This window comes from Perognathus longimembris, chromosome 28 (genome assembly GCF_023159225.1).
Source record: "Perognathus longimembris pacificus isolate PPM17 chromosome 28, ASM2315922v1, whole genome shotgun sequence".
In the NCBI taxonomy this organism is placed as follows: Eukaryota; Metazoa; Chordata; class Mammalia; order Rodentia; family Heteromyidae; genus Perognathus; species Perognathus longimembris.
Window position 1 is genome coordinate 1490544 of NC_063188.1, and position 27986 is coordinate 1518529.

Consider the following 27986-nt stretch of genomic DNA (forward strand, 5'->3'; position numbering starts at 1 on the left):
AGGTAAAGAGGAGGTGTGGGACCAGAACCTTCTACACTGCTCTGCTAGCAGAAATGTAACATGGTACAGCTGCTGAGGAAAAGCAATCTACTAGGTTCTGAAGAAGTCAGGGACTGGGGGCGCATGCTTATAATCCTAGCAACTCAGGAGGAGGTTGAGATCCTAGGATCACAGTTTCAACCCAGCAGGGGCAGGGAAGTCCATAAGACTCTTCTCTCCAGCTAACCAGCAAAAACATGGAAGTAGAGCAGTGGCTCAAGTGGTAGAGAACCAACCTTGAGCAAAAAACCTAAGGGACAGTGTCCAGGCCCTTAGTTCAAACCCCAGTACACATATAAAACAAGGGGGAGCCTGCAAGTATGCTGAGTTTTGAGTTGTCACAATCTTCCCCTCATCTGAGGGTACATAGGAGGCAAGACATTCCCAATAGCTGCTTTCAGGTCAAGTGAGTCAGAATCTCCCAGAAGCAACGCACGTCTTGCCTCACAGGTGGGCCTGCTGCTTTTCCTTGGCATAAGAACCCAGCAGGTCAGCGGCACACAGGAAGCTAGGCCTAGTGCCACAAAGTCACACTTGCTTCCAAATTGGAAGCTATTAAATAAATCACACAGATTACCCAGACCAGGATTGTAAGAGCCTTTCATTTTTTTTAATACACAGAAGTTTTGGTCTATTCTTTCAATTATGAAATTCAACTATAGACTTTAAATTATTATGCATCTGCAGTCTTTCTCATTAAGATATTTTTGTTCATCTTTATAACAGGCAGATAAAAATGTAAAACATATTTATGAACTGAACACAGTTGACCAAGCCATTCCGTATAATATAATGCTGTATAAAGAGCAGCTTCCCAATGACACAGGCCTCTCTCAGCCTGAAAAGTATACAAGAACCGGAGCGGAAGATGCGAGTTCACAGTGCCCCTCTCAGAACCCCACAGTCCAACACAAAGGCAGCCTCTGGACTACACAGTCAACATGGACATCAGACAACTTTACACAGCAGCAGTGAGGGTTGGCTTTTTAATATCTAGTAGTCATTGGCTCTACTGATGTGTCTACAACAGGATGACGAGAAGCCCAGTAGCACAGCCGTATCATCCACAGCTGAAACACTTTGAATTTTACTTCTTGTGGAAGAACACAAAGACCCTCAACATAGTGAGTTGCCCTTTTGTTATTGTGGTTGAAACAAGGACATCAGGGAACAATTTACAAATGGGTAACATTCTCAATGTGCCCTTTAGAAAAAGGGATGGCTTTAAGTTATCTGTAGCTGGCATTTTCAAATGGATTTTCTCTTCTGACTGAAATTCTTTTGCCCGAGATTTGACTACTCCTGCTTAGGGGTGACATGGTATTGATGTTAACAGTGGCTTCATGTGGGCTTGCCCTGGGGATAGTGCAGAATCGCCCGGGACAGGTGGCCCTCCGGAAGGTGCCAGTCCGCACCTGCCACATCCGCGTGTTATGTCCATCAGCTCTACCTGTCTCCTGCTGGCTGAGCCCCGGCCCCAGCAACAGGCAACTGGGGGAGCTGTTGGGAGGCCCCAGTCACCTGTCTGTAAAGTGACACCCAGAGGTTCAGAAGGAAAAGGAACCTCATGGGCAAAGTGCTGCCCACTTTGGTGGTGTCACCCCATAGGTGTCCACACTCAGAATCTGGGTCTGGGGGCAGAGAGGAGTGTTGGCCTTCCATTGGGAAGAGGCCCATCTGGGCTCTCCTGGTAGGGCACCCAATTTTGGTCCCCCTCGCTTGGCTGCATTCCCCTCTCAAGTTAGCACTGATTCAGGGGAAACTGAGCCTTGCTCCACTGAGCATCTGGGAGGATCCAAGGCCTGCCAGCCCTGTTCTCAGCCACAACAGGCCCAGAAGAGCTACCAATGTGATGAGAGCAATGGTGATAGCGATGGTAAAATCCAAGAAGCTTTGCTTCCCCAGCGCGGCCTTTGTGGGTTACATCTGTCCTCTGGACAAGAAGCCTGGGGCTGGAAGCATGCTATGTTATGGCCAAGGTGGTCCAGCGAGCACTTTCTGGCATTTGCCAAAACACAAAGTGAGATCCAGAGGTGCTGAGGGCGATGAGGTTAGCCTCTTGGGTTTGGCCACCCTCTCACTCAGTCAGTGTGGGACTCAGGCCTGCATTGGGGGCCATCTGTCTCTGCTCTACTGGTGCTGCTTCCAGGATTGTAGGTCCAACCCATTGGGGCCGGATGGGACTGGGGTTACAGCAGTACCCACACCTTGCACACATGCTTCATGCTCTCAAAGTTGGGGCATAAACAAAGAAAGCCACCAGCTACAAGGAAGGAGTTAGAATTGGAGTTGGAAACAAAGGAAACCAAACCCCAAACTTCCCTTGCCACTGACTGGAGGGAACAATTCACTCAATACTTTGGTATTTTCCTTTGTAATACAAGATTCCATTGAAAGGCTTTCCTCCCCCTCTATAGGCAGGGGTCTCAAAGTGCAAGTGTTCTAATTGTAAGGCCTCCAGGCCTCCAGCATCCCTCCCCAGACCTCCTCTTCTGAAATCTCAGTCGGGCCACACAGGAGAGCACTGGGCCAGGGACTTAGGGAGGAAAAGATATTAACTGAGAAGAAGTTCTTGTAATCTACTTTCCTGGGGTGGGGATGGCGGACAAAAACAAAACCTTGCTACATTCAGTACTGTAAATTCCAAATGAAAACGCCTGATAAGAGAAATGGAAATATCATGCTAATAAATAGCTCATTCTTTAAATAAGCATCTTGTCACATATATGTATGTGCACATGGACACACATACATATAGTCCCGCACACACATGCATACTACTACGTAGGGCGTGGTCTACTACATTGGTCAGGGGGAGTTGCCTGGCGGTTGCAGGTACGCTTGCAGGTGGCTCCCTCTGGTGGCTGTCTGGACAATGGCATTCTCCCTTGCTCCACAGTGCGATTCCATTTTTGGTATGTATTTGCTGATCTGATTACTGTCCAGTGGTTGCAACAAAACTTTCAATAAACCCCAAGCAGCCCTGACCCCAGTGCACGGCCAGGATGGTGAACACATGGTGGAATTGTTTGTTAAAAACGAAGCATTGGTAGGAAAAAAAAAAAAAAGGGTAGAGAGCGCCACTCTTCTTCCTTCCCCTCCTCCCTCTTGACCTTTTCTTCCTCCTCCTCCTGCTTCTGCTCCTGGGTCCCAGAGAAGAAACCCACAAGGACGCACCTTTATCAAGTGGATTAGGCTTCCTGCAAATACAGCACAAGAAAAGTCCTAAGTTGTCTCGGTTGTTTCCCACTTTGGCAGGTGTGCAGGTTCCCCTCTGTGCATGTGCATGTGTGCGTGCGTGCGTGTGGGTGTGTGATTGCGCGTGAGTCCACGTGTGCATGTGTGCATGTACAGAGAGAAGTTCTGGTTAGAGGGACGTCTCCATGCTGTGGAGTGGGCTCCCGGGTCTGGAAGAGAATGCTGAAGAGGTAGCTGACTTGGTGGCATGCGTGGTCAGGTAGATGCCGCTGTCTATAGCATTGTTGTTCTGGTTGGGGGACGGCGGTGGTGGGGCCCGGAGGCGCTCCTCATTCTCATCCACATCTGTGTCATCTATGAGCGGGATGTTGTGGGTGTAGTCATTGATCAGAAACTCGGGTGTTGCCATGAAGTTATGGATGGAGGTCTTTGATTCCGGTTTTTCTAGGCCTTCATAGAGCGAGCTACGGAATGCTTTCACCACTCGGATCTGGAGCAGAAGGCGGAGGGACAGGACCCAACGTGGAGCAGGCAGAATGGGAAGGTTTGAGAAGGGAAGGAAAGAGAAAAGAAGAAAAAAGGGAAAGAAAGGAGAGGAGAGGAAAGGAGACAGTCAATGTCCAGCTGGTGCCAATGAGTTCTACCTACATCAGTGGCTGGGGGGTCATTACAGCACTTGAGGTGAGCTATTACAATTACAAATGGGCTGGGCTTTGGTAAGGGTTTTAACAGGTCTGGGCTTCAGTTTTGTCAACTGATCTACATTCTGGAAACATGGCTGTCTTGGCCAGATGTTTAGGAATACTAGGCATTTACCTGCCACCTTCTCATTTCTTGACCTGGGAGCAAGACTTGTTTAGGTGGCCCTGGCAATCTCTACTCAGTCTGAATTCCAATGTGGTAGAAATATGCTGAGCCTCTTTAAGGACCTCTCCTCCCCTGAGCTTTGGAGCTGTAGTAGCCAGGACCTTCCATGCTTAGACTTGTCTGGACTCAGTGGCTATTTTTTTCTTTGTCGGTCGTGGGACTTGAACTCAGAGCCTGGGCTCTAACCCTGAGCTATTTGTGCTCAAGGCTAGTATTCTACCACTTTGAGCCGTAGTTCCACTTCTGGTTTTCTGGTGGTTAATTGGAGGAGTTGTCTTTAAACTTCAGTCCTCAGATCTCAGCCTCCTGAGTAGGATGACAGGCATGAACCACCAGTGCCCAGATTTATTTATTTATTTGCCTGTCTTGGGGCTTGAACTCAGGGCTTATGTGCTGTTCCTGAGCTTCTTTTGCTCAAGGCTAGTGCTCTAGAACTTGATCCACACCTCTCCTTCCAGCTTTTTTTTTTCTTGGTAGTTTATTGGAGATATGAGTCTTGTAGACTTTCCTGCCCAGGCTGCCTTCAAACTGTAATCCTTAGATCTCAGCTTCCTGAGTATCTATGATTAAAGGCGTGAGCCAATGGCAGCCAGCCTCAGTGGTACTTCTGTGTCTTCATCTTAATCCATACCTCAAGGGTACTCACATGGAATGACCTCCAGTGTCTGGAAACTTATCAAGGCTCCTTCTTATTGCTCCTGCCTGGCCAGGTGCTCTGGCCCTATGTCCTGTATTACTCCCTCCTTTGTCCTGGGGTGTCCCAGGGCTCCTCTCTGGTTACACCTTCTGATCTGGACCATAGACGTGGGACCTATGTGGCTCCAGACTCTGGGCCTAAGAGCCTACTGATCTCCACCGGAAGGAAACAACGAAAAATATCCACCCTGCATGCACTTAACTTGACCCTATTTCGTTGCCTGGGTCTGCTATGGTGGTCCTCGCGCTCTCTCTGCAGCCCTATGTCACAGCCGGTCGCTTCGGATGTGTTCTGTATCCTGTTTCTTCTCCTCACTCTTGTACTCAGATATCCATGGACTTTGCCATAGTCTGTACATTCTTTGGCCTCCCCACTTTGCTCTCCAGTCTTCAGATCAGCTTGACTTCTTGAAGGGAAGAACTTTACATCATACCCCACATGACTCCAGACCCCCTACCACTGTGACCCTCTGCCTCCATCTGAGCTCCTTTGAACCACCTATACCTTCTGCAGGTCCTGGAGAATTACTCTCCGCCCCCCCCTCCGGCTTTTCCACCTTCATTGGCATCTGGACACCAACTCTCAAGGTTTACAAGCTACACAGCTGCTACGTTGCTCTTTCCTTCCTGGTTTCCCAACTTCAGCATTCTCCTGCTCCTGGAAGCCAGGAACAGATATGCCGCTCCTAGGCCTCCCACAAGCACCAGCCCAGCCCCAATGTCAGCGGGCTCTACTGCAAATGCAAAGCCAGCACTGGTGACCCCCCTGGCCCATTAGGCAGGATGCAGGGAGCTCCTGGCTCCAGTTAATGCCTCCCTTATGAACTGTGGGGCATGTTATGCATTTTAATGTCATTTCCCAGTCCAAGATGCTAAGATTTCATTTCCTTGGTTTAAAGTTTCTGCAGTCTATGGCTAAAAGGCTAACTCTGGTTGCTACTGGTTTTGTATATAAAGTTTTATTGGCACACTGCCATGCTCATTCATCTATGTAGTATTCATGGCTGCTTTCAAGCTACAAGGACAGAGTTGTTTAGTTGCGACAGAAACCTGGTCCCAAAAGCTAAATATGTTTACTCACTGGCCCTTAATGGGAACAGTTGGTTAGCCCCCAGTTTAGACAATGAATCACCCTGACTACAAAGAGTTCCTTTCAGCACCTACCCTCTGGACCTTGGAACTGACAATTCAGCCAGGGCAAGCACAACACTCCTAAATCACTGTAAATGAGGCGAACCTCATAGTCTTTGTATTGCAAAGGAAGAGAGCCCAGAAACTCCAGAAAGGTGGAATACTCTAGGCTTGTGTGTGACCTGCCCTTCGAAAGGTCTCTGGACTGGGTAAAGTCACATGTGCCAGATTGCAGGTGGCCAGCTGTTCCCATGACTCCTTCACCTCACACTGCTTTCTTAGGTAGAATTAATACAGAAACTGAAAATCAGTTCACAGTACTTTTTGTACCAGTCCTGAGGCTTTGAACTCAGGGCCTAGGCGCTGTCCCTGGGCTTTGTTTTGCTCAAGGCTAGTGTTCTACCACATGAGCCACAGCACCACTTCCAACATTTTTGGTAATTTCTATTGGAGATAAGAGTCTCTTGGACTTTTGAACCATGATCTTCAAATCTCAGCCTCCAGAGTAGTTAGGCTTATAGGCACGTGCTCATAATGCCCAGGTTCATTTTGCATTTTAAATGAAAACAAGAGAATTCACATTTTTGTAGCCAACTCCTATGTTGCCTTATTAGGTTTTGTGGTTCAGAACTGAAGCATCTATGTCAGGGAAGGACCTCACCTACTTCGAAGAAAAAAGGCTGTATGTACCCTGCTGTCCAGTACTTTGGGTTCAGTAAATTTGCCAGTAATGCCTCCCTGACCTTGGCCACAACCTTCTCATTCCTGAGTTGGTGGCCTCATTTGGACCTGGGTCATGTGATCAGAGCAGACCACCCAAACCCACCTGGCCCAAACCTATGTATCCTCTGAGTTTTACTGTACCTGGATAAACCCCAAAGTCCTTCCCAACAAAGGGCAAGGCCACAGGGCAGCCTGCTTCTGTGGCTAGCACTGCTCTGGCCCCACTGGCTTGTTCTTGGGACTCCTCCTGGTTATAATTTGCCTCGTTTAAGGCCGACTGCTAGGGTCAGTCACAGAGCAGTGGATCAGCGAGCACTTGGAGCACACACAAGAACGAACAATCTTCATGGGTAGGCCATACTGCTGTGCTATCCTGAGTTTCAATCCTGACCCCTGGCAGGGAGTCAGATTTCTCACCAGCTTTTTTTTTTTTTTCTCTGCATTCAGGTCTGGAGCTCTTATAATGGCTGGACATTGGTTTTTCGATGGAGAGATTTTAGGTCACCCTAAGCTGAAGGACACAGGCAAGTCCTGGGAAGCTGGTTCAGTGAAAAGCAGCAAATGGTAAGAAAGGCCCACCGTGGAGGACTGGGCTTGTAGCCAGCTGTCGGTAGACACCTTCATGGTCCCAGTGTCCTTCTGCCAGGCCCGAGTTTACTGTACCCAGCCGAGTCACAGCCCACGCTGAGTGCATCCCATGCCCTGTCCCAATGCCACAGCTTGCACCTGCCTGTCCTTAAGCTCCTGCCTGGCTCCCTCACTGTCCCCCTCTTCCCAAGGGATCGCAGCACATCTGCAACACCTCTATCTTCTTATCTACAACTAGGACCCTTTTCCAGAATGCCAAATTTCTGCATTAGCCGTGTCCTCTTGAGTGTCCCCTGGACCTGTCACACCCTCGTTCGAGAATGCCCATTGCTCTTTCCCAGCGTCACTGTCACACAGCTTTTGACTAAGACTCTCTCATTCCTATGTTGGTTGCCTGCACTGTTCCTTCTGCAGATGGCAGCACTGGGGCTTGAACTCAGAACTTTGTGTTCTTGTTTGGTTTTTTTGCTCAAGACTAGCACGGTACCATTTGAACCGCAGCTCTACTTCTGGCTTTCTTCTGGTTAATTGGAGATAAGAGTTTCCCAGACTCTCCTGTCCACACTGGCTTCAAAGCACGATCCTCAGATCCCACCCTCCCGAGTACCTAGGATTACAGGTGCGAGCCTCGGGTGCCTGGCTGCAGATGGCATGTCTAAGCTCTCTCTGGCAAAATCAGATTGTGCCATCCCCTTATTTGGGTCTAAACATTCTAGCAGGATGAAACTGGCTTGGGTCCTAACTGTGGTGGAAATTAAAGTTCATTGTCTAGAGCCCATCTGCCTGTAGAATTTTTTTTTTCTTGAGACAGAGTGTTGCTAAGCAGCCCAGCCTGGCCTGAAATTGACAATCCTGTTTTAGCTTCCTGAGAGCTGGGCTTGCAGACCTCTCGCCACTATGCTTGCTTCTGTTGAATAATTTTTAAAGAAAAGAAATGCAAGCAGCAAACGTGAGTCCTAAGGTTATGACTGAAGCTTCTGAGAAGACCAATGGGGGAGGGAGGGAGAGGGTATGCTGCAGGGGTAGAGATGGGATTCCCAATAGCTTCCTATCATCTATGTGAGCTGATGTGGCTTACTGCCCCCTGCAGGCAGGCAAGGATGTTGCGTTTGTCATCTTCTTCCCCCTTGTCTGGGTCATTCACTTATTTGGTTCAGTAATTCCCTCCAGTTGCTCTCCCACTTTTCTGTGTTATGCCATGGTTAGTGGCCCTGAGAGGCTTGTTGATACTTTATTTCCTCCCCAAACTGAAGGGTACTTGGTTTCCATATCTCTCCTTGGCTCCTTTCCAGTCATGTTGTGGTCTTCTTCCTTTCCTTGACTTCCCCCTAACATCCCAGTGCCCCTGCCCCCTCCCCCTAGGTGCTCTTTTCTGCCTGGGGCCTTCCATTCCATTGATCTTCCAGTGGCTCTCCATCTCTAACTGAAGACTGGCATGTCTAAGTCATGCCTCAACTGGCCTCAAATCTCCAGTCCCAATCCCCAACAACCACACTGCTGCTTTCTAATGACATCACAATCTGCCACCACACTGCTACTACCACTCCCACCGGACTGGACCAGGCAGGCTGATGTGGGGCCTCCTCCTTCATTTTCCTGATGCTTTCCTTGCCCTGCTCCCTGCCCCTCAATCAACATGGCAGCCCAAGCAATCTTTTCTGGTAAAAGCCAGAACATTTCATAGCTTCCACCAATGCAAACCGTCCAATAGCTGTCTTTCCTAGAACGAGAACAGAAGTCCTGCAGCCTCTCTCGTACTTTATCTTCCTTTACTCCTTCCAGCTACTGGCACATTCGTACCTCAGCACCTAGGCACTGGCTGGTCCCTCTACCAGAAGGGCTTTCCTTCATCGACTCTCGGAGCTCTTTCCTCCCTCCCCCTATCCACAGTGAGCCATTTCCTGTCCCACCCCCACTCCTGCACCCGCTTTGATTTCCACTGCTCCCTTTCAAGGGTACCTCCCACCTCAATTATTCTGCCTTCCATGTCATTCACTGAATCAAACCCCTGGGAGGCAAGGATTTGCCTGTAGCGTTCCCTGATGGCCGCGGCATCCACAGGGGTGGTCCACATCCAACAGGGATTCAGTGCATAGGTCTGCTGCTGGCCCGACCCCTCTCTCTCAGGCTCTCCACTTAGTTTGCTTCAAGCACCTAGCAAGAACATGCTAGGCAGGAACCTCCCCACACCCTGTTGGACCAGCCCGCTGCCTAGAATCTTCATCTTCAGAATGAGGTCATGCTGTCCTTCCTTTGCACACCCATCCCAGCTTAAATATTCATTCGCAGAGAGGGTGGCTTGGACATCCTGGGACCTAGACTAGCACCCCCTAGCATTCCTACTCATCTGTTCTTTTTCTTTCTGAAACTTGGAACCACCTGCACATAGTTCCTTTCTTTGTCATATGCTTCCTGGAGGAGCCTCCCTATGCTTTTGTTGGTGATGGTGGTGGTCGTGGGGGCTTGAATTTGCAGCCTGGACACTGTTCCTGAGCTCTTCAGCTCAAAGCTAGCACTTAAGCCACAGCACCATTTCCAGTTTCTTCGTGGTTAATTGCAGATAAAGGTCTCACTGACTTTCCTGCCAGGGCTGGATTTGAACTGTAATCCTCAGATCTCAGCCTTCTGAGTAGCTAGGATTACAGCCGTGAGTCACCAGTGCTTGGCCTCCCAGTGCCTTTGGGCGCCTCAGAGAGCTGGGCACTGGGTGCTGTGCTGCTGATCTGGTACGTGAATGCTGGGAGCCTTACCCAGGCTGGGATGCTGCAGAGCAAGGCCCACTGCCACCCGCGAGCTGCAGCAGAAGGCAAGCATGCCATTGGTGGGGGAAGGCTCCGAGCCCTCTTGAGGAGCTGCTTGTGCTCTTACTTAGGCCTCCAATGCACAGAAAGGATGGAGGCTGGGACAGGAGTGCAGAAGCTGGGAGACAAGCGAGGGAGTGAAGGAAGGCTTACTCCAATAAAGAATAGAAAAAAAGAAACAAGAGGAAATCAAAACAAAAGCAAAAGCTCCCGAGCTGCAAGACATTGCCTAATACCTTCATACTGCTTCGTGCTAATTCCTCAGGTGGAAATAATGCCATCTGCCTGCTATCTGGGTTCTTGGACCACTCAGCCCCAGGAAGCCTTCCCCGTGTGATCTGCTCAGTATCAGCCCCCAACATGCATGGAGCTCAGATTTTTTACCTGACTCCTCTCTTACCTTTCTACTGTTCTGTACCAATCACTAGTGCAGACCCTTGCCTGTCAGCTGCCATGGCAATGAGAAGCCAAGATCAGAAATGCGGAGAACTAAGGAGAAGCTCGCTTTAGCCTTACTTCTCTGTGTTACATGCAGGTCTGGCCTCTTTCCTCACCCAGGGAGCTGTCATGTGCTTCAGTTAGGAAAGTGAAAGTGCCAACTCCAGCCCTGCCATCAAGGGATCATGGCAGAGATGAAAGATGTGCCTTTGGGTATGTGGCAAGCCTACCAAGTGTCTGGTGGTTTTAGGAAAATTGCCTCCCATCTTACACACTCACATACACTGTGCCCACGACCAAGAGATGCCAGACTCGTACTCCTGACCTCAACAGCTGAGCCCAGGCTCCTCACATGCTCAGATTACACAGGATGCCAGAGGAGTCCTACCTGAGCCCTTGCTTCTCACACTAGCTGAGTCCCACTGTACAGTGTCAAATCTCACGAGATCTCAGCTCCTGACTTCTGGCCTGTAAGTCAACATTCAGAGTGCGTACAGGAAGGGATTCTGGGGTGCTCCCTAGGGTGCACTTTATAGTGACCTGTGGGAGTTCATTGGAAGGTTGTCCCCTCTGCACTGTAGCCCATAGTTCTTGGAAGGCTAGGGGCACAGCATGGCCTCCAGTAAGGGACCTGAAGCTTCTCCACGTGGAACCAGTGTACAGATACAAATAAGAAAAATGCCAATATATTCACTATTCTCTGAAATCCAAGGGAAAGAGATTTAGATTTGGCTCAACATCAAGAGACTTGTGGGCAATGGAACAAAGTTCCTGAAACGGGACGGTTTTCACTCCCCGCCCTCCCGGGAGTGTGTAAAGAACAAGCAAGGCTCTGGGGGCTCACCTGGCCAGCTTTGGCCCCCTTGGATGAAAAATGTTCATGTTACAAAAGACAATGAAAATCAACTGCTGTGATCCGTCTCCATATGGTTAATATCGAACTGTCTAGAAGCAGCTCCTTTGACTGCATGGCATCAAACCAAACAGCTACCCCTACCTGTTTTTCTGGGCTGGATCAGGACCTGTCTATGAACTACCGCAACAGTAAATGTTCGAGTATCGAAGCCCAGTGTGGCTGCAGGAAGGACAGGTGGCCTGTCAGTTGGAGTGGGAGGGCCATGAGGATGAACTGGGAAACAAACTTCAGGGGTGTAACGGGAACTTTGGGACACTAGAGACTACAAAGAAGCTTTGGTGCCAGGATCTGCGTTCGGTTTCCATGGGGATGCACGGTACTTGTTAGCAAACCCGAGTGAGCACAGTTTGGGGATACTGACACCAACTGCAGTTGAGGTGTTCAGGGCAGGGCGTATATGTGTGAGTGATACGGAACATGGACTACGATTTCATGCTCTCCTTGTTTCCGGAGCTACCCAGATGGCCTGGCTTCACATGAAATGAGGTGGCAGCTATGAAAAGAAAGATTCTCCACTAGTTTAGGAGAATATGAAGGACATGTCTGTGATGGAGGTAGCCATGGGGCTGGGCAGGAGGGGAGAAATGGCTCTGAGCAAGGAGGAGGCTTAGTGATTGTTCTTGGAACTAGGAGTGTCATGGTCAGCACAGTCTGTGATATATGAGAACAAAAGATGGAGTAGGACGTGTTGGATGGGGCTTGAGTGTGTGTGGGGGGGAGAGTGGGGGTGTTGGAGACTAGAAAGGCTTGGGAGTGTACACTAAGCCCAAGGATTCTCAGTCATCCCTCCCTGTGGTTTAGAGGATGTATTACAGCCACTTCTAGCATTGGCCCTGAAGCCAATGAATGGCCCTTATCCCCAGAGATCCAGAGGTTCTTACTGGGAATGACTCTGAACAGGAAGAACCTTCCCTGCCCTGACAGCTGCAGACACTGTCCTCTGATTCTTGGGGAGCTAAAGGGAAGACTGGCCTGCAGTAGAGGCCCTCAGAGGATAGAAAGTTGCTCATGTAAGGAAGTGTGACTTTTACTTAGGATGCCTGTGATCTGTGAAACCTTTGAGGATAGCAGAGGTAGTCAGTGGCCATAACACCTGATATATACTGCATCTTGTTCAGGGGAGATCCATATGGCTGTCATCCTGCCTGCCTTCCCCCTGAGATATTCTGGTTCCCCAGAAAGTTCCAAGGTGATGAGGAGGCTGGGATTACTCCCCACTTTGAGAGACCTGGCTGTCTATGGGGCCCTGGGCAGGTCTTGGCCTAAGAGTGAGCTGGGTTCTGTTTTCTTGTTGTTTGGGTTTTTTTTTTTCAACTCAGAATGAGCCTTAGGTTCTAAATTCAAAACCCATCTGTGGTATGGTGATGGTAAACAACTTCCAGTAGCAAAGCACATCGCCCTGGGAGTTGCTAGGTGCCCCAAGCAGCATCTTCCTCCACAGCGAGTCCTTTCTGAGGTATGCCTGCTCAATAGGGAGGAGCGTTTTTAGGCTCATGTTTGCAGGTTGGGACACCAAGCATCTCGTACCTTCATCCCACAGAAGGCCCTGCTTTCCCCCCTCACTTCTGTGCCTTGGAAAGGCTGGGAACAGCAGGAGGGGAGCAGCTCTCCAACTGTACTTACCAGGCTGCTGGGCTCCGGAGATAAAGGGGAAGGAAGGGAACAGAGCAATGGAAAGGAGGGAAGAAGAATGGGAAGGATGGAGGGTGGGAGAGGAAGAAGGGAAGGGGGAGTTGGGGATGGAGGAAGGGAGGAAGGAAGAAGGGAGGGAAGGAAGGAAGGGTGGGAGACAGGAAAGGTGGGAGGGGTGGAAGAGAGGAAAGGTAGGAAGGAACGTGGAATAGAGGTGGGAAGGGAAGAAGAGAGGGAGGGAGGGAGGGAGGAGGGAGGAAAGACGGAAGGAAAGATGGAGCAATGGGAAGGAAGAGGGCAAAGTGGGGAAGAAGCAAGGAGAAGAAGGGAGGGAAAGGAGGGAAGGAGGGAGGAAACAGGTGCTAGGAGCCAAGAAAGAACAGATAGAGAGGTGGCCTCTTGGGGCAAGTGGGGAGCTTCTAGGAGGAGTGAAAGTAGTGAGGGTCTGGAGAAGCCCACTTGGCCTCAGGGTAGGAGAAGGCAGCAGCTGTGGAGAAGACTTGAGGGGTAGAGAGAATGGAGCCTTGCTCTCCCCCAAAGTCAACAGGTGGGCAAATGGACAGACAGATACACAGGAGGCAAAGAGAGATGACAAAAGGAAACTATGGAGGAAGTCAGTGGAGGGGAAGGGGCTGGGCAGATGTATGTGTATCCCTTAGGGACACTCATACCGAGTCTTGCTCCTCAGTTCTGAGGAAGAAAGGTTCTGCTGCCCACCTGCACCCGGGCCAAGTGTGTGCAGAGGCCTATTTGTGTCCTTAATTGGCTTGGCAACCTCCTCCTGGCCTCTCTGGGGACAGTGGCACTGAGGCCCCCTGGGGTCTGGCCAGAGCAATGGTGATGGGTGTTGGCCAGTATTTGTGGCCCACGTTGGTGGTCCAGTGGAAGTGAGAGTAAGCTCGAGGTGTTTGCACCCCTGTGGTTTGGAGAAGGGGTGTGTTGTTCCTGGGGTGGCCCTCGTGCTTTCCTTAAAGGGCAGAGTAGCCCCCAAAGGACAGCCTAAGCATAGGAGGGGGCCTCCCACCGGGGACCTCTCATCAGTTCCTAAAAAAAAGAAAAGAACAGAACAGAAAGAAATCAAGCAAAAAGAAACCCGAAGAGTCTGTGATGGAAAAAGGCGTAGTTAAAGACTGGCGTCTGCGTGTCGCTGAAGGGAGCTGCGGGGGCTCACTGGAAGGAAAGGAAAGAGGTAGCATTGAACCATCCCTGGGCTCATACTCGAAGGTTTACTGTTTGCTTTTGGAAATCTCCTGAGTTGGTTACAAAAAGCCAGCTGCCTGGGTGGGAGTAAGGAAGCCCGCATGCTTGTCTGCACTTGGGGGAACTGCACGGGGTTGGGTTCAGCAATCTAGTGGCCTTCCCTTTGTCTTTGTAAAAACATGTGAGCCATTACAGGACTTTCTACCCTGGGTTCTCGCAGATGGGACCATCCCCATGCGGAGTGTTCATGGCCAGGGACTGAGCTATTTCATTCTCCCAGCTTTCTCACTGAAGGACAAGATGTGATCCAGAAGCCTGGCCCTGGCAGCAACAAGGAGGCAGCTGCAATCCGCGCGGGCTGGACGGCCTACCGGAGCTCCCGGGGCAGGGCGGGCTCTGCAGGCCACGTTCCCATGGAACAGGAAGGCTTTGGCACTGTTGAGCCTGTTTGGGGCAGGTGACTGGCATTCTTTGGAAGCCACCTCAAGGAGCATGCTGGAAGCTGCCACTGTGGTGCCCAGGACGGGCTGGATTCTTGTGCCACCGAGGCTGCTGCACAGTGGGCAGGGCCCCCAGGTCCTGGCCCCGGAGCGCAGCCGCAAGCCACGTGCTTCCCTGACACTCACCACGGAATACTGAGCCTCACAGCACACAGCACCGAAGACACCCGAGTTCATGAAGAACCCTCGGCACATGAGGACAAGGTCAAGAAAAGAAAACCAATGGCAGCAGGAGCACTGATCGCAAACAAAAAGAAAAGAGAAAAAAAATCAAAGAAAAACCAAACGAAGCAAAGGACAGAAGGCCTGGCAGTGCCATGGGTTTGGTACAGTTCATAAGAGAATATGGCTTTGGAGAGACACATCGTCTGGCGGGAAGGACTGGACAGGGCGGGAAAGAAGGAACGGAAAAGCCACGGTGAGCAGAAATGCAAGACTGGAAAAAAGAGAAGGCAGAACTGGGGAGGCTTTATCTTCCCCTGAGATGCCATTTATGAGAGAAAAGGGAAGTCAAGACTCACTGCCAGCAGCGCTGGTGGGCTTGGCGGCAGAGAGAGTTACGTGAGTAGGGGTAGAAAGATTGGTTACGTCATGGAGCTGGCTGAGGACCGAAGACCGCCGGCGCACAGCACCCTGAAATGACCCGCTTCTCTTGAAGGTACTCACTACCTCCATCTGTGGGAGAGAAAACGAGATAAAGGTTGGCTTGCACTACGGTCCACGCTACTGCAGGGGGTAGGGCTGGGCGAGGACGGGGACCACACTGGGGACATAGTGACAGCAAAGCCTCAACTAGCTCAGCCCTGCTCATGGAGAGCTGCCGATGCTTTTGACCAGGCTGTGACGTAGAGAGGATTTGCTGGGCGAATGATTAGTGGCGGTGAGATAGCAAGGGAAGGGTTACACATGAGGCGGGCGGGGGGGGGGGGGAGGGACACACTGCAAACAGTTCAGTAGTCATTTGCATTCACAATCTGCTCATCGCAAGCCACTCGGTCAAGTCAGTCAGTACCTGTGTCTGGCAATACTTTGTTATCCTACTTCGGTAGCTCTCAACTTTTTTTTCCGCCCCAACACACCTGAGGGATATGACACACTCCCATTAGAAAGAGGCCATTGTCCCATTAGAGTAGAGGTGTACCCGTTTACCTCAGCGGCACACAGGTTGGGGATCCTTCTCTATCAGTCATTTTCTTTCCTCTGTCGTCTTTCTCTAGGCAGGGGCATCAGCAATGCAGACCTTCCACGTTATAGGTACCCTCAACAAAAGATGCATTTACATGGAGTTGTCTTTTCAGAGCCGCACGCATGGAGACTTGGAGGACTTCTGCTTCTGCTATGGCCTACTTTTTTTTTTTTTTGATGCTAGTCCTGGGGCTTCAACTCAGGACCTGACCTCTGTCCCTGAACTTCTTTTGCTCTAGGCTAGTACTCTACCACTCGAACATATCCACTTCTAGCTTTTGGGGGGGGTCATTCATTAGAGTCTCATGGACTTTCCTGCCTGCACTGGCTTTGAACCGCAATCTTCGGATCTCAAGCTCCTGAGTAGCTAGGATGACAGGCGTGAGCCACCAGCACCTGGCTTATGTGTCCTTTCTAACATTTCTGGAAGGTGAAATGGAGGTGGGTCTCTGGCAAGCAAGACTGATGGGAGAGCGTTGTGTATAAATCCTGCTAGACCTCCCTCCCCAACTTTAGGTTTCCAGACTCCACTTTTGACTGAGCTACACGCAGGCAGTGGGATCCCAAACAACTTGAGACTAGTGAGCACGTGTGACACTGTTCCCAGCAGGAGCTCCTGTGCCTGGATTCTGCTAGTGTGCTGAGTGGCAGAGTCGCAGCCTCCTCTGAGGGAATGATCTCAGTACCAAGAACCTTGGGCCTTACAGGGTGAAGATGATTTCGAGAAAGCACCATGTAGTTCGCCAGATGACATGAACAGCAAAGCCAGCGTGAATTTCTGGAGCTTAAGCACCCTGATTACCTGTTGTCTCCCCCCACCCCCCACTGGCTCCACGATAGGCCCCAGCCTCAGCTGCATGTTGGATAGAGCCCAGGGCTTCTGGGAAGAAGGCAGCTTGACTATTCACTCTCCCCCAACCAAAATACTGATGGATGTCGTTTTGACCTTGAACACACTGTGGGAAAGACTCAGTCCCTCTACTCGACTTGTTCAGCACCCCTTCCGCCCAGCACAACCCACTCCCTTGCTCCCTTGCTTGTGACTGCAGCGTGGTGCGCATGGTAAGGCAGCTGGGGACTGTGTGCCAGCATATGGAAGGAAGATGATGAGGTGATGGTATCACAGCCTCTTATGGGGTCTCCTCTCTTGGTTTAAATATTTCTGGGCTATAGAGACAGCTCTCTCTCTCAAGGAAGGACACTTATGGGGGGGAGAGGAATGACAAGGAAAGGGAAACATGCCTTTCGCACACATCAAATTTGCATGGGCTTCTGGTTCCATGCAGCCCCCCCCCCCATGGGACAACGGGAGCAGTGAACAAACCATCCCTGTCACCCCTTCCCACCAGGAGCCCAACCACTGGGCCAGGAATAAAGCCCAGTTGTTGATGAGCCTTCTTACTGGTTTATAATGGAATGCACAAAAGACAGACCGCATTATGAGCATTCAAAAAGCTACATGTTCTGGGTTTGAAGGACTCTCTTTTATTCTAGAATGACACCCTGGCATCTGGTGCATTGATACATTAGTAGGGAACAGTGCTGAGAGAGGGTAATGGGTTACTTAGCAACAGAAAATATGCAGGCCTCAGAAATCTGGGGAGCAATTTTGTGGTTCACAAAGATCCAGAAATCTGGGGCCAGCTGCCTAGAAAAATGTATGGAACCCAAAGGGCTTTATTTGTGTTTTTTAGGCAGACATTTTGAATCAAAGAAGCAGAAAGTCTATAATCCTGAGCTAAAATAATTGATTAGTTCAACATTCTTTAAAGGCATGGTGAATTTGATATGATAAAGTCAAACTGAAAAGTCCCCGGCATGGAGATCCCATGGAGGAATCAGTAGTTTTACTGAAGGATAAAGGAGCATGCTTGGGGAACTATCGCGAGAGACTTGGGCCCTGGCCAGTCCTGGCTCTCACTGGATGACTTTGGGCCAGTTCCTTCCCACCCTTTCTTTGCTTGTAAAGCATCTCCAAGGGTGCCAACAGTCAGAATGGCATGGAAAATCACAACTCCAGTTGATGGGACTCACTTGTGCTAGTCAGGCAGTGGTAGCAGGCTAAAGAGTCCCCAGGCATATAAATATGTAACACACACACAGATGACCAAGCTACCACTGACACTTCAGATGCACAGGCAGAGCTTCTGTCTGTATCTGCCCACCTCCCCTGCCAGGCTCTGCAGTAGAACTGGCCTATGACGGCCACAGTCTCCTAGATGGAACACTTGATCAGTCTTACAAGTACTGGGGAAGATGTGAGTGCTGTGTTTTTGGTGATTGTTTTTGTTTTTTAAACATTTGATATGCTTTAAGTTTAGCACAGAAATATTTATTGCAGGGAACAAGAAAGCACTATATATGCTGCACTCCTGACCTGGCCTGGGCACGGCGTGAGCAGTTAGCACTCGAACTTGGGAGAGGAGACTCTGGCCATGGCTCCAACAGCTGTTGTCTTTTTCTCCTGGGCCTCTGTGTCCTGGACAAGCCAGAGCTAAGATGTGGACCTAGAAGACCCTTCCCTGCCCAGCCTCCTGATTCTCAGCTAGGAAATTCTCTCCAGGCCCAGAGACTCAGCCTTTCAGGATCCCACTCTCTAGAGGCAGGCTTGAAGACTACAGTTCTAGAAAGTTCCCCAGATCATTGTGATATACTTGGTCTTAGTGCTCTAAGGTGGGTGCAGGAATGGCCCAGGGTGGCAGGAGGGAGTAGAGTGTGAGAAGGATTCACAAGGCTTGGTGGCCGTTGAGCAGGCTTTTGTAGCATGAAGAGAGGGCACTGGGGGAAGCCTGCAGCAACAAGGAAGGAGCCATAGGCATGGATGCGCACAGTAAACATCTGGAAAGGCAGTCAAGGTCACAGGGTGTGGAGAGGAATGGGGTGATATCAAAAGGATGGAGCTTCAAGGACCACAATCCGGTGCCTGGACTTCATCCAAAGGGCACTGGAGAGAGGCGCTGTAAGTTCCAGCATGGAGGTGGCACCACAGGGGCTGAGCCAATTAAGCAAGATGAGTGGAGTCGTGGGAGACTGCAAGCTCATGGTCTCATTTGAGACTGGAGCCCCAAGAGGAGAGGAGGAACACTCTAGGCTGGAACCTATCAGATCCATGGGATTGTAGGGAAGCAGCTGTGTAGATTAGGAAGGAATGGGGCTATAATGACAGTGTAGGGACAAGCTAGTCCTATGGATGGAGGCAGGATAAAGGTAGAACCAGAAGCTTGTGTGGTCTCGGGTCTTGCCCCAGGAAGTTGTCCAGACAGATTCTAAAGGGTGATCCAGCCAGGTGGCCCTGCCTTAGCTGGTAGGACCCCAGGGGGATTGGCTATATGTCAGGACTTAAGGACTGTCACCTCAGAGAAGGTGAGCAGGCCTTTGAAAAGGCTATGTGGAGGATGCCGGGGGCGGGGGGGGGGGGGAGTGGGCCAGGCCAGGAGGCTGCAGTGTGACTGACTGGGACACGTGACCTGCTGTGATGGAGGATGATTGGAGGTAGAGCCCCGAAGAGATCTCTTCCCTCCCTACTAGGCCAGAGGGATTTACAGCATGGGCTGAGTGGGAGGTAGGGTTAGCAGGAGCGGAGAGAGTCAGAAGGGACAGCAAGCTTCCAGAGGTAAGGAGGAATGGGGGAGCAGGAAGGAGACCTTGTAAGCCATGCGGAAAGCTGTTTCTGGGTGGTACAATTATGAAAAGGTACCAGGGAAGGATCTGGAACCTTCTGGCAGGAAAGTTGGCCAGGAAGAGCAAAGGCAGAAATAAGGGTAGTTATGGCACACCACCTCTTGTAAAGTCTTCAAAAATGCCTACTACGGGGTACTACAGTGGCCATCTGACTTTACAGCTCATGGCTTGGCTTTGGGATCAAGAGAAAGGACCAATTTGGTGGCAGTCTATTTCTAAAATGAATCATTTGAACAGTAATTACAGTATGCTCCAATGAACAGGGAGCTTGATCTTTGAAGTGGGCCTCTCATTCTAAGAACATAACTTGCCTATAGCCTAGGGGCAGTTCTTTCCCAATAAACGGGATAGTGCGGGTCTGAGCCCCTGAGAGATGGCCATTGGTCACTAGCATATAACTTTAGTCCATTCAGGCGGGATTTCCTGAGCACTGAGGGCTGTGTCAGATAGAGGCCCTCTCTGCCCCAGTGAGCAGCGAGCACACCAAGATGGCAGAGGGAAAACTACAAACCCAGTGAGCTTGCCAGCAGGACCCACGGGCTTCCCTGTTGGCCTCAGCTTCTGCTTGCCCATTCCATGCTTCTTGCCTGCTTTCTACCCTCTCCAGGCAGAGGCACCAGGAGAGTCAAGAGCAACAGTGGCTTACCTGTGTCTGGATCCGATTGAGGCCTCGGAACCAGAGGATCTGGCCCCTGCGGAGCTCCCGCTCAGCATGGTCAATCTCCTCTTCCCCCTCTGCCAGTTCCTCATCCGTCATCTCATCTTTCCCAGGCCCATGCCCTGCTTCCTTGAGGCACTTCAGCTGGCTGGTGGGGATGGTGGCGATGACCTGGGGGAGTCACAGTGGAGTGACAGCAAACAGGTGGCTTAAGAACAAATTCTGCTGGGAGGCAGGGAGAGACCAGAGGTCACACCTCTTACCCACACTAGCTGGGGCCTGGCAGATTCCTCCTCCAATGAGCCTCCTCCACCCAAAGGGCTGGGAAAACCACTGGGGAAGTCCATCCTAGAGCACTATGCAGGAAAGTCACGGCTGGCCCTGGGCCCACTCCTGCAGTGAATCTTGATGCACCCAAATGTCTTGCCTGAGAGGAGTGTGGTTCATTCCCAGCTTTGGACCATACACTGGTCTATGCAAGCATATGATTTGTACTGGGGATCTTGGGTCACAAACGGATGCTTGCCAATGTACCAGACAATGAAAAACCCCAGACACCATAGCTTGTGTGTTTCCTAGCTGACTGGAGTCCACACATGCTGCCTTTCACTGTGAACTGGGAAAAGCAGATGTGGGTATATGACTCCCTGGGAGACCTGTGTAGAAAAAGGCCTACATCAAAGGCTGACAGGAGTGGTTGCAAAGAGGGTGACAGCTGGAAAGGGCAGGAGAAGAAAGAGGCAAGTAGGAGTGACGAGAAGGCCTGGCTTTTCCATGCCATTGTGTGAGAGAAGATGGATCCTCTCACCTTGAGGGGCTGAGCAGGAATCTGTCAACATGGCTGACAGTAGACTTGAGGGTTTTTTTTCATGGATATTCCTTCTTTTCTATTGGAATTTTTTTTCCCACACAAACACATCTTATTTTTGTAATTAAAAAAGGTTAACAAAACTGGGCACCAATGCTTCAAACCTGTAATCCTAGCTTGTCAGAGGCTCAGATCTGAAGATTATGGTTGAAAGCCAGCCCAGGAAACTCCATGAAACTGTTATCTCCAATTAAACACCAGAAAGCTAGAGCTGTGGCTCAAGTGGTACACTGCTAGCCTTAGGAAGAAAAAAACCCTCAGGGACAGCGCCTGGAAAGATTAATAATTAAAAATACCAATTGCTAGCTCTGAGGGGTTGAACTAGAGGCTGGCACCATGTGTGGGGTAAGGGGCAGAGGATGAACCTGGACTAGCTGGTGTAGCAAGCGCTAGTAGCCAAAAGGTCAAGACACATGACATGGTTGTGAGGAGTGCCTGGACTGTACGCTGTGGGAAATGAAGGAACTCTGTGGGATAATCAGGCATGAGTAGGAATAGGAGGGGAGCTCTAGTGGTATAAGGAAAATGAGCTGAAGGTACTGGGTGGGATGTTCCTCACGACTCATGCCAGGGACCCACAGGGACAGCACCTAGTCAGCTGGGGGAATCACAAAGAAATTAAGAAACCAAACAAAATGCTATCGGCTGACCTGTGTTCCTTCACTAAGTTCCTGTGGAAGACCTAACCTCCAGTGTGGCAGTAAGAAATGAGGCCAACAGGTTGGGCCCCTGATCTTAGTGGATTTGAGCCCTTAAAAGGAGACACCGATTGAAAGAAACTCCAGCAAATGGAAACAAGAGGTTTTTTTCTTTGTTGTTTTTGTTTTCTCTTCTTTTTGTCTTGTTTGTTCATTTGTCTGTCTTTGGGAGGGAAAGGGGGGCACAGAAATGGAAGGACAAACGGTGAACAAATGTAGCAGTGGTATTCACTAGACACTATGTTGAAAATGAACTGTACAACTTGTGGGTGGGAACCGGAGGGAAAAACTGCGAGCAAAGGAAGGAGTTATATTCTCCAAAAACTAATGTACTCATTACCTGACATATATAACTATAACACCTCTATCCATCACCTTGATAATAACAATAAAGAATTTAAAAACATTTAAAGAGAGGAGACACCAAATCGCTCCTCTCCCCACTCCACCCCTATGAGCAAGCAATGAAAAGGAACCCTCATCAGAAACTGAGTTGGCTGGAATGTTGACTTTGGACTAAAAGAAAATACTAATTTTGTAAGCTGCCAGTCTGTGATGTGACATACACATAAATACATATGTACACATATATGTGCATATGTATATGTATATATATATGTAATTTTTTGGTGTTACTGAAGTTTGAACTCAGGTACTGGGTTTGAACTTAGGACGTTGTGCTGGCTACGCAATTGCCATACTGTTTTTGGTTTAATGTAATTTTCAGGCAGGTTCTTCAGATTTTTGTCCCGAGCTGGCCTTGGACTGAAATCTCCCTACCTGTGCCTCCCTCATAGTTAGCATTACAGGTGTGGGGCACCATGCGTGGCTGCTGTTTCAAGTAGGCTCTTGCTAACTTTTGCCTGAAGTTGACCTGAACAGATCCTCCCAATCCCCACTTGTCAAACAAATTGATTATCGGTATGAGTCAGTGTACACACTTAATGGTAGCCTGAGCTAAGACACAAAGAAAAGTGGATCTTGCCTGCATTTCCTATGCTGTGTTCCACAACTCTGCAGAAATGCACTGTGAGGCCTTTGGTGTCCCCATGGCAGGTAGGGATAGGGCTACCTGGGTTCTGGTGAGCTGTAGACACTCAGGTTGTTGCTTCCTGATCTCATGATGGGTGTTATAAACTGTGCCCTTGACGAGCTTCAGCTGCAGCTCTGAGGTCTGGAAGTGTGCTTCTCTCACTTTCTATCAGGTCAAAATAACTAGACATCTTAATTTCTCTCAAGGCCTTTTCTTTGCCCCACAGATTATTCCCAAGCGCCTCAGATTTAAGGGGCAAGTTTTGGCTGCTATCATGAAAAGGGGAGCAGTGGGTGGTTTTTTGGGCCCCACGACAACTCAGCCATCATTCCTTGTGTTCTCTTTGCTGGTGCTGTCACCCTGATAGTGCCTCCAAGTCACCTGATGATGCTACATGCTTCCCCAAAGTGCAGGCTCTGGAGCAGACAGCTGGCCACAGAGGGGCCTTGGGTTAGACAGGACCCAAACATCTTGTCCATTATAAGTGCCATCAGCACAGCCAATTGGAAGGGACAGGGTGACAAGGCTGATCAGACACACTTACCTGTCCCCACACAAGCTCCCCAACGCCAACAAACAGGCACCAGAGCCACTGTTCAGTGGATAACGGGGAACAGCTGAAGGGCTTCCCACCGAACTGGACGATGACGATCTGCAGGAGGATGGGAAGGGAGGTCTCGTGGCAATGGATCCCAGCCCAGCTCCTGGCTGCCCTCTGCCAGTCCTGCCTTCCCGCCCAGCCCAGCCTCCTAGCTCCTGATCAGAGCCATTGGATTATTGGCTCTCTACGCAGATGAACTAGCTGTTTCCTGAGATACGGCTTGACTTTCCTTTCTTGGGACAGAAAGCCCCATGTGTCAGCCTCTACCTCCCCTCAGGGTGCCGGGCACTAACTCTAGCCCCCAGGTAGGACTTAGTGCTACAGACCAAATTTCAGCTCTGCCAATCTGATGCTTTACATACCCACCTTACCTGCACACAGCAGATACCCTGTGCTGATGAAGTCATTAGGGTCGTCTTGCCTTGGCCTCCTTGTTAGTCTCCACTTTAGAAGGAGTCATAGTCCCGGTTTGCAAACACAGACTGACCAGTACACAGCTTATTTTTCTCCCACAGCCAGGAACCAGATAAAGAAAGCTCCAGAGTGGGCTTGAAAGGATCTACAGCAGTCAGTCCTAACATTCCTGGCCTGGCCTCACTTAGAGCTGTTCTGGAGGAAGCACAGTACAGCTTGCCTCCAGCTGCCTTCTGATCAGAACCTGTGCATGGCCCTCATGCTATAGCACATCCCTCTTGGGATTTGTGAGTAATAAACTATTTTCCAGTGGCAATTGTCTCTTTTTATGTTTATTCTTTTTTGTGCAGGTTTTAAGGCTTGAACTTGCCCTGGCCACTGTCTCTGAGCTGTTGTGTGCAAGGCTAGCAGTCTGCCCCTTAACCCACAGCTGCACTTCCAACTTTTTTTTTGGCCAGTCCTGGGCCTTGGACTCAGGGCTTGAGCACTGTCCCTGGCTTCTTTTTGCTCAAGGCTAGCACTCTGCCACCTGAGCCACAGCGCCACTTCTGGCCTTTTCTGTGTATGTGGTGCTGGGGAATCGATCCCAGGGCCTCATGTATAGGAGGCAAACACTCTTGCCACTAGGCTATATCCCCAGCCCCACTTCCAACTTTTTTGATGCTCAGTGGGAGATAAAAGCCTCACGGACATTCCTTTCCAGGCTAGCTTTGAACCATAATCCTAAAATCCCAGCCTCCTGAATAGCTAGCATTACAGGCATGAGCACTGACACTCACAGGCAACAACTCTCAATCTATTGGCCCTTACTATAAGCCAGGTTTCATGGGAAAAAACTATACATCAGAACACTCAGCCCATCGATGACACGGTAGCAGGCAGAGGATAGCATTCCACCCCTGAGCACAGCTGACTTCTCCAAATGAATCTTGTAAAGTTACAACAGCCACACAGCAAGGAACTATATGCTACAAATGACAATGGCAGCCCTGGCATGGGCGGCAAGCAGGAAGGGCAACTTGTGCCACCTGTGGAGAGAAGCCAGTTGTAATCAAGGCACCTCCATCCCTCTGGAAGCCAGCAGGTGAAGTCAGGGGAGCCCAGCAATGTTTGGAGGGTGAAGAACATCTGCGTCGCAGTGCAGCAAGGGTGTGAATTGGAGGAAAATCACAAATGACACAACTGTGGCCAGGACCTGGGACTGAAGCCTGGGGCGTCAACCTCTTGCAGGTAGCAAAGGCCAAGGGTGGCGTCTCCCCTCTTACCTGAATTCCAAAGGTGCCCAGAACAATGGTGCAGAAGATGGGGTTGCTAAAGATGCCATCGAAGACATTCCTCTCTCCGTGGATCTTGCGGGCATTGATCTCATTGAAGAGCTGCATCATGACGAAGGTGTTGAAGATGATGGTGTAGTGCTCCGATGGTGGCGAGTGCAGAGGCGCATTACGCCCACTGTCGATGTCGAATAAGAGCTCCCCTGGAGGGAGGACACAGTGGGGTGCTGACGAGGGCCTTTACCACATCATGCCCTGGGGTGCCTGGTGGGACACCCACAGTGAGAGGCAACAGAGAGGGAGGTGAGGGCACAGGGGACCAAGCTGGCCGCTGCTTTTTTCATTTGCCATTCTGTCAAAAACTACTGTACAGGCAGGTATCAATGGCTCCCACCTGGAATCCTGGCTACCCAACAGGCTGAGGCCTGGACGGTTAGAGTTTGAAGCCAATCCCCCAGGAGGGGCCCCAAAAGTCCATGAAATTCCATCTCCAGGGCAAGCACTCTTGCCACTAGGCCATATCCCCAGCCTGAAATTCCATCTCCAGTAAGTAGCAAAATGCCAGGGTAGAGGCACAGCTCAAGTGGCACTGTACCAGCCGTGACTAACAAGTTGAGCAAGAATGTGAGGCCCTGAGTTTAAAGACCAGAGGTGGGAAAACCAAAATATCAAAAAACTACTGTGTCTTACTCTGGGGTTGGCTGGAGATATACATAATGTATGCCAGTCACGGTCCAAGCACATGGGACATCAACAGTGTGCTAAAGACCTTGTACACACAGCTGAAGTGTGTGTGTGTGTGTGTGTGTGTGTGTGTGTGTGTGTGTGTGTGTGCGCCCACCCTAGGGCCAACCTACCGACAAAAAGCAGGGTGAAGATGATGGTGAGCTGGTAGACAGCATGGCCTAGGATGTTCTTCATCATGGTGCGAGAGATGAGGGGCTTGTCCCGGCCGTACGGCTTCCGCAGCAGCAGTGACTCAGTGGGGGGCTCCGTTGCCAGGGCCAGAGAGGCAAAGGTGTCCATGATCAAGTTCACCCACAACATCTGCACGGCTTTGAGAGGAGAGTCCTGCAGAGAACAGGAAGTTACTCTCCATGGATGAGACACCAGGCTCACACCAGGAAGACTTGAGGTAGAAAGCCTGCACTGCCTGCGGAGAGCTCAGCTTGGGGCCGATGGAAGCAGAGTTTCATTCCCACAAGCAGGGATCGTGTCCATGCCCACTTTCCTTTAGGTTAGCACTGGTTTTCTGCCTGCCTTTCAGATTCCTGCCCTTTTCTGTTCTCTTGCCTACTGGGAGTGATCTGGAACGTGTGGTTTGAACTCTTAGTGGGGCTCGAAGGCACAGCCGGATTCCCTAACCTACAAAACAGCCCATGGTCAGAGAGCGGCCTTTCAGGATCAAAGTGGTGGTTGCTTGTCTTACCTCCCACCCCACAGAATAAGAAAAGGCCAAACTTTGGGTCTGACTATCTTGTCAAACCCTCTGGTTTAAAAATCAGTCTCATCATTCTGGCCCTAGGGGCTCATGCCTGTAATCCCATCTACTCAGGAGGTTGAGATCTGAGGATCATGGTTCAAACTCAGTCTGGGCAGACAAATCCAAGAGACTCATCTCCAATTAACCAACAAAAGGTAGTAGCAAAGGTATGACTCAAGTGGTACAGCATCGGCCTTGGACAAAAAAGCCAAGGAAGACCATGAGGCCCTGGGTTTAAGCCCCAGTGTGTACTAGTGTGTACTGGTACACACACACATACACATACACACACATCAGCCTCACACTAGCCTGATGCACAAGGCCATGTGTCATATAAATGAAATGTTATGATTTCATGAGCAGATGAGAGGTGCCATGGGATTGCAGAAAGGGGATGGGGTGTGACTGCTAATGGGTATTGAGTTTCTTACTGGGGTGATGAAAATATTCTAGAAGTATGGAGTGGTGATTATGCACATATGAAAAACGAGTTTACATTGTAAAATTCTTAAAATGTTGATTATAATACTAATATCACAAATTCGATGGCAATAAAAAATTATTCAAAAAAGCGAAGTCCTAGTGGCTCAGGCTTGTAATCCTAGCTATTCAGGAGACTGAGAACTGAGGCACACAGTTCAAAGCCAGCTCAGACAGGAAAGTCCATGACACTATTTCCAATTAATCATTAGAAAAAAAAACTGGAAGTGGTACTGTACCTCAAAATGGTAGAGGACTAGCCTTGAGCACAAGAGCTCAGGGACAACACCCAGGTCTTGAGTTCAAGTCCTTTGGCCAACCAAAAAAAAAAAAGGAATGGAGCCAGGTGACTCATGCCTACAAATAATCCTAGCCACTCGGGCAAGTGAAATCTGATGATTGTGGTTCAAAGCCAGCCTGGGCAAGAAAGTCTGTGGAACTTTTACCTCCAATTAATCAGCAAAGAGCTGGAAATGGAGTTGGGGCCCAAGTGGTAGCCTTAGGCAAAAAAAGTTCAGGAATAGTGCCTAGGACCTGACTTCAAGCCCCATACTGACATGCATAGACCAAAAAGGGAATGGAGTACTGACCTAAGTTATAACATGGATCAATACTGAAAAACACGCTAAGTAAGATGCCTCACATCAAATACCAGCTATTATTTGATTTCCTAGATGTGAAATGTCCATAACATAGAAAACCCATTGGTGTTAGTCAGGGTTAACCGTTTTGGACTGGGGAGTGACTGTTACTGCGTATAAGATTTCCTTTGGGATTGATGAGGATGGTTAGAAGTAGTTCTATTGTGCTGATTGTACAATACTGCAAGCATACTGGAAAAAAATTACTGAATTGTACATCCTAAGATGGTGACTGGTTTAG

General features: G+C 49.9%; 1 protein-coding gene across 8 annotated transcripts in view; it reads right to left on the reverse strand.

Annotated features, from left to right (window-relative positions):
• Nucleotides 1-322: 322 nt before the first annotated feature.
• Nucleotides 323-27986, reverse strand: part of Atp2b3 (ATPase plasma membrane Ca2+ transporting 3) — a 74940-nt gene continuing 47276 nt past the window's right edge. For 3 of the 8 annotated variants that reach the window (XM_048336149.1, XM_048336150.1, XM_048336148.1), the window contains 6 exons: nucleotides 25999-26212; nucleotides 25133-25344; nucleotides 23397-23504; nucleotides 20242-20424; nucleotides 15318-15404; nucleotides 323-3727 (listed from right to left, as the gene is read on the reverse strand). In XM_048336149.1, coding sequence (XP_048192106.1) covers nucleotides 3407-3727; nucleotides 15318-15404; nucleotides 20242-20424; nucleotides 23397-23504; nucleotides 25133-25344; nucleotides 25999-26212 — 1125 coding nt within the window. In that variant the 3' untranslated portion in view covers nucleotides 323-3406. Of the gene's footprint in view, nucleotides 3728-15250; nucleotides 15405-15747; nucleotides 15809-20241; nucleotides 20425-23396; nucleotides 23505-25132; nucleotides 25345-25998; nucleotides 26213-27986 lie in introns of those variants that run through there. The other 5 variants (XM_048336155.1, XM_048336153.1, XM_048336151.1 and 2 more) reach the window with 3 other exon arrangements.